General features: G+C 41.3%; 1 protein-coding gene across 1 annotated transcript; it reads right to left on the reverse strand.

Annotated features, from left to right (window-relative positions):
• Nucleotides 1–3,723: 3,723 nt before the first annotated feature.
• LOC149182091 (uncharacterized) lies at nt 3,724–5,592 on the reverse strand. Its single transcript, XM_089414451.1, has 2 exons — nt 4,694–5,592; nt 3,724–4,315 (listed from the first exon to the last, which is right to left on the reverse strand). Exons 1-2 carry the CDS (start codon nt 5,590–5,592, stop codon nt 3,724–3,726), a joined length of 1,491 nt encoding a protein of 496 aa, XP_089270577.1.
• Nucleotides 5,593–5,986: the final 394 nt, after the last annotated feature.

Below are 5,986 nucleotides of genomic sequence, written 5' to 3' on the forward strand. Positions count from 1 at the left end.
AAGTCAAAGATGATATTTTTCTAATAAGTCCAAAAATCCACTATGGATGAGTTTGTGCTTATCTTGAAGTCTCAACCAAGTTCAATCAAAATCATTAACTTTGTTTTCTACAATTTTATTTGAAATTGCTTATATATATATATATATATTCCATCAAAATCATTATCTTTTTGTTTTTTACAATTTTATTTGAAATTGATTACACACACACCACACACACATACATATGAAACTTTTAAGTTGCCCATCAAATTGTCAGTTTGAAAAATTAGGTAATCGACATCAGTGATGTGCATATTTTAAAATGTTTAATATTTAACGGTTAAATAAGGAAAATACAAGTAAATACCCATCAAATTTAACCCTTGATCAAAGGTGATTTTTGATTATTTATGTATTTTTTACTAGATTCTAAGAGGTTATGAGATTAAGATAGGGAAATTATATATTATTTTTGTTACCCAATACCCTTTAGTGTTTTCACATAGGTAATCACTTGTTGATTCTTCAGTGTTTTCTCATCTTCTTTCATTGTCTTTCCATTGCTAAGGAGGTCTTGTCATTTAAATCGTCCAATAATTGTTCATTTATGTGATGTAAAGGGGGGTTTCCCCCTCGAAGTGGCTTATTATCTAGTCATTGATCTATTTTTTCTTATGTTTTTGTGTTATTTTGATATGGTTACATAAAATTTAGTTCATAGCTCTTGGTTCTAGGGTTTCACTGCTTCAAACGAGTCATCATGAAATTATATATATATATATATATATATATATATATATATATATATTATATTTATTTATTTCTATGAAGTTTCAGCCCACGAAATTGTTACCAGGAAAAGAAAAATGATTGATGAACATATAGTTACAATTTCATAACTTTTTTCAAAATATTTTTGGAGATATGGTCTAAGTTAGAGTTTTTGTATGCTACAAAATTTAGTCTCAAACATGTGTCAACGGGAAAATCATCATAACTTTCTTGCCGAGCATCAAATTTGAATTCTGTAAAAATTGACTAAAATTGCAAATATTTTGTTTTTTTTGTACAAGTTTTAGGTCGAAGGTTAGAACAGTGACACATGGTATCCCTTACAAGTTTGGTCTGCTGAACTAGTCCTTTTTTTTTCGACAGTAACGGTTATTTTTATTTAGGGTGGCAAACAAGCTGCCGCATGCTCATACAATACAGCAAAGGCAGAGAATGAATCTCAAGGAAGCTGTTTGGATATGGATTTGTTCGCCACTCTATCAGAATAATACCGATCAGCCAGATGATCAGAGTCAGGGGTTGAACATTTCGTCTGCTTTGACAATAAGTCCCTCAGAGCTGGTTGATTTGCTGTAGACCAGTTTGGAGCAACGCGCGGGGGCCAGAGGACTTCCCGGGCAATTCCTAATCGAGCAGTACATAAGAGCTGCGTGCTGTTGAATGGAGGAAGATACTGGCTATCCACGACTTCTTTGGAGGGGCTATTGCTGTAGCGGAAGAGCTCCATCGCAGGCCCAGATTTACTTCGCACAGATAATGCAGTCTTTCGAAGGAGAGAAGCTCTGGTAATGCTGAAATGGCCTTCACGTTTGAGATCATAGAAAAGGTCAAGACAGGAACTGCGGTGCCATCTTGAAGGACCATTGTGGGCTTTTGAGAAGCAGGTCATCGACGGGAAACAGAGGCCAATGTTAGGAAGACAAACAGAGAATGAAAGCAGGCCTGAGACCACCCTTTTAAGAAGTTTGAATATACAGAGGATTGTAATCCCGTAGATCAGGGTATTGAGGAGAAAAGAGATAGCCCAAAGATCAGTAAGGATAGGAAGTCCGGCCAGCATAGTCATTAAGGAATGGAGCAGGAGGTTTCAATCGAATTGATCACCAGAGATCTCCGATTGCAGAGGGAGCCTAGATTGGCCTCCAAATCAGCTTGAGAATTAAGATTCCTTAAGATGTGGTAAAAGGAGATCTTGCTGAATTTGGGCAATAATAGCCGGATTTTTTTGATAATAGACGCTAACTGAACCTGATGGGAGGTCGTAGGATGGATCAACGTTTGGATGATGAGTCTAGAATCTCCAAAGACAAAGAGAGAGAGGATATTCCTGTTAATCACCAGATTCAGCCCCTGCCACAATGCAAGAGCCTCCGCTCTATTGTTGGTTTCAATTCCCAGACCCTAATGAAACCGCAAATCCAGAGAACCTCCAGGACTCAGAAGAACCCCACCACTGCCAGCAATCCCAGGGTTTCCTTTAGAGGCCCCGCCGAAGAATAAACAGTGATCATCCAGTGCCGATCTCCACTTAATAAACTCCAATTCCTCCAGCCTAATCTCCCAGTTGGCATGGGCGAAAGCAGGAGGGATGGACCTTTCCTTCAGATTTGGAACCAGACCTTTAAGCCATTGCTCCTCCTCTTTGACCAGGCTCGTTTCATTCCTTGGGGAAGTATTGGCTTCCAAAGCCTCGCCCAGCAAAGCTTTGATTTTAGAAATAACTCTTATAGAAGTGCAGCTTTCTCCTCGGAAAATTCGATTATTCCTTTCCAACCACAGCTTCCAGCAGATGAATTTAGGGATCCACATCCAACTTGTTTTAAGAAGGCTTTTTTTTGTGAGGCAGAAGGGAGACAAACTGGCCCAATTTCGAAGCAGAGAGGGAATGCTATCTAGAAGATCAAGGTTAGCTGGACCTAACATCAGAACTCCCCTCCAGACTACTTGAGCAAAGGGACAAAGCAGCAGCAGATGGTTGACAGTTTCTTCGTCAGACAAACAAAGGGAACATCTGGAAGGCCCTTCCATCCCTCGTCTACGCAAATTATCTCTGGTAAGAATGCTTTGGTGTGCAACAGTCCAACAGAAGAAGTCAATTTTGGGGAGAGAGGGGAAATCCCATATAAATTTCCATTGAGCTGGATTAGGAGGAGCATATGGGACAGCCATAATTCTTTTATAACCTTCGGAAGCAGTGTAAGAGCCGGAGAGTGAACCCCAACCTCTTTTGTCTTTAGAAGTGGCCTTTGATGGAGATTTTCCTTGAAGCAGATCTAATAGTAAAGAAGCTTCTCCCTGCAGCATAAGAGGGACCTCCCCCAGATTCCAACAATCCCAGGTTCTATCAGGAGCTTCCTTCCAGTTCGAAATATCCCACAGAGTATGTAGATTGCAGGACTGAAGCCAATCTTTGATATTTGCAAGACCTTCCACTTGGTTCAGTGGTTGGTCACCCAGAATCGAGTCTTCCCAGATTTTGATTTTTCTCCCATTACCAGGGATCCAGTAAAGATATTGGATGAATTGCTCCCTAGCAGAACTGCAAAGATTGAAGATCGGGGAGCCTTTTGAAGATCTTGGAGGCTTATCCAAACATCTCAAGCGTTTCCCTTGGAAGTATTTCTTCCAAATGACTCTTTTACTCCAGCTAGAGTTTCCAGAGACTAAATTCCAAAGGATCTTGGATCCCAAAGCTAGGTTTTGAGCAGCTAAATTACGCAGATGGAGGCCTCCTTCCAGAAATGGTCTCTTGAGAGTTTCCCAATTCACTAAATGAATCCTTCTATCATTGTTATTCCCGCCTTCCCACAGGAATCTTCTCAACAGACTCTCCATTTTGCTGAGAAAGGTTTTGGGGGCCAGGAGAACAGAGTTTTGATATAGGGGCATACTTATAAGGACCAATTTCATGAGGATGACTTTCCCTGCATTATTCAGCCAAGAGGCACCCTAAGCTTGGATTCTATTCTTTATCTTATCGAGCAGTGGCAACCAATGAGCAACTTTAGGTTTAGATTTGAAGATTGGGATCCCGAGGTATTTAAATGACTCCGAATTTCGAATTCCATCTATTTCTAAAAGCCTTGCAATATCTGACAGCTCCTTGATCGAGCAATTCCAGCCATAGATAGAGCATTTTCGATAGTTGATTTTGTTGTCCGAGATCAACCTGTAAATGTCTAGCTCCTTCTTGAAGGATCTGGCAGAGATTATGCTGGCTCCTCCAAGCAACAAGGTGTCATCAGCGAACTGGGCATGGTTAATGTCTTTCACCTTGTGAGTAGTTCTGAGGCCAGGCAGGATTTGAATCCGCTGATTGTGTTCGAGTTGGAAACTAAGCACCGAGGCCTGAACAACATAGAGGAGTGGAGACAAAGGACAGCCTTGTCTAAGGCCCCTAGAGGCTTGGAAGAAGTCAGTAGAACGGCCATTGACCAGCGGCGCTATCCATGGTAAGGCAATACAGGCTTTCACCCAATTTATGAAGTCTGTTGAAAAGCCTAACTTCTTCATCACAATGAACAGAAAATCATGTCTCACCCTATCAAATGCGTTAGCCAGATCGAGTTTAATCACCATACCTTTCTCTTTTCTTTGGCAGCTTGAGTGAACTGCTTCTTGCACCAGCACAATGTTGTCCAATATCTTTCTTCCTTTTATGAATCCACCTTGATTTTCAGGGATGATGTCTGGAAATATGTTTTTAAGCCTGTTGGCAATAATTTTGGAGACCTGCTTATAACTGGAGTTGCACAGGGATATGGGCCTAAATCTGCTAAAGTCTGAGGTGCCTTTCTCTTTTGGGATCAAGGCGAGAAAGGCCGAATTGATGCCACCACCCAGCTTAGCACAGTTCTGGGACTTTCTGACCATTCTCAATAAATCTTTTTTTATTGTTGACCAGCAAGTCAAAAGAAACCTGACAGAGAACCCATCTGGGCCTGGGGCTTTATCAGGTTCCATGCTGTCCAGAACTTTCTTAAGCTCGTCCATATTGATCGGAGCTATCAACATGGCATTATCCGAATCGTGAACGCACTTGGGAATTAAGTCAATCGGGTAGGCATGAGGATCAATGGCTGGTTCTTCAGGAGCCGAATAAAGATCTTGGAAGTAGGAGTAAGCAGCTCTCTTAATGCCATCAAAATCCTTAACCACAGTGTTTTGGTAATGGATCTCAGAGACTAATTTGAAATTCTTACGGGCTTCGGCTTGCTTATGAAAGAAGCTGGTGTTTTTATCTCCAGCCTGCAACCATAGATTCCTAGACTTCTGTCGCCAAAATTCTTCCTCCTCCCTGCTAGATCTGTGAACCTCTTTTTGAAGCTCGACTTCTTTCTGGAGAAGACTTTGAGATACAGGACTATGCTCCATATTTAATTGATGAGCAGCAAGACTGTTTAGAGTTTCTTTTCTTTTGGCTGTAGGGGTTTTCAATCTTTTAGCCCACTCTTTAAGGTTTCTTTTTAGGCACCTTATTTTCTCTTCCCATACAAAGAATGAAGAGCCTTGGATAGGTCTATTCCAGGATTCCGAAACCACCTCTTGGAATCCTTCTTGCTGAATCCATAGAGGGCTGAAACGAAAAGGAATGGGGCCTAGATTACCATCCCGGGAAAGCTCGAGAAGGATGGGCTTATGATCTGAAGTGAGATTTGGAAGAATTTTAGAAGTGGCCATAAGACCGCATGTCAGGAAAGTAGAGTGGACAAGGAATCTATCCAAACGGGCAGCAATGTGATTGGGGCCTAATCTTCTGTTGGACCAGGTGAATTTACCTAAAGATGGTTTAATATCCTCCAGATCCCAGCCCAGCATTATATCTTCAACCCATTCTCTGGCAGGGTCCCTGACAATGGAGCCTCCCTTTTTCTCATCAAGAGCAAGGGTGACATTCAGGTCACCTGCAATAATGATATTTCTGGGATTTTGCTCTGAAAGGAAAGAATGAAGCGAACCAACAAATTTTTTTCTCGCCTGGCAATACAGGGGCATAAACATTAAACATACTTACTTGTTGACCAGAATCTTTGTGGAGGAGCTGAGTGAGAAGCCAGTGGGGGCTACTTTTTTCTTGAATAAAATCATATATGGCGCTGTTCCAAAAGGTGGCTATTCCACCAGAAGCGCCTCTTGCACTAACCGCTCTTCCATGACCTTTTTGCCAAAAAGCTTTACTAGATTGGAGGAGAAGGAGATCCTCCATCTTTGT

This window comes from Pinus tabuliformis, chromosome 3_2 (assembly GCF_031772625.1).
Source record: "Pinus tabuliformis cultivar Carrire ecotype Pingquan chromosome 3_2, CPIR1, whole genome shotgun sequence".
NCBI lineage: Eukaryota > Viridiplantae > Streptophyta > Pinopsida > Pinales > Pinaceae > Pinus > Pinus tabuliformis.

Coding starts and splice junctions, on each gene's coding strand:
- LOC149182091 (XM_089414451.1), bottom strand. CDS start 5,592: ATGCTGGGCTGGGATCTGGAGGATATTAAACCATCTTTAGGTAAATTC. Junction 4,316..4,693: donor CCAGATGGGTTCTCTGTCAG/GTTTCTTTTGAC, acceptor CGCATTTGATAG/GGTGAGACATGATTTTCTGT.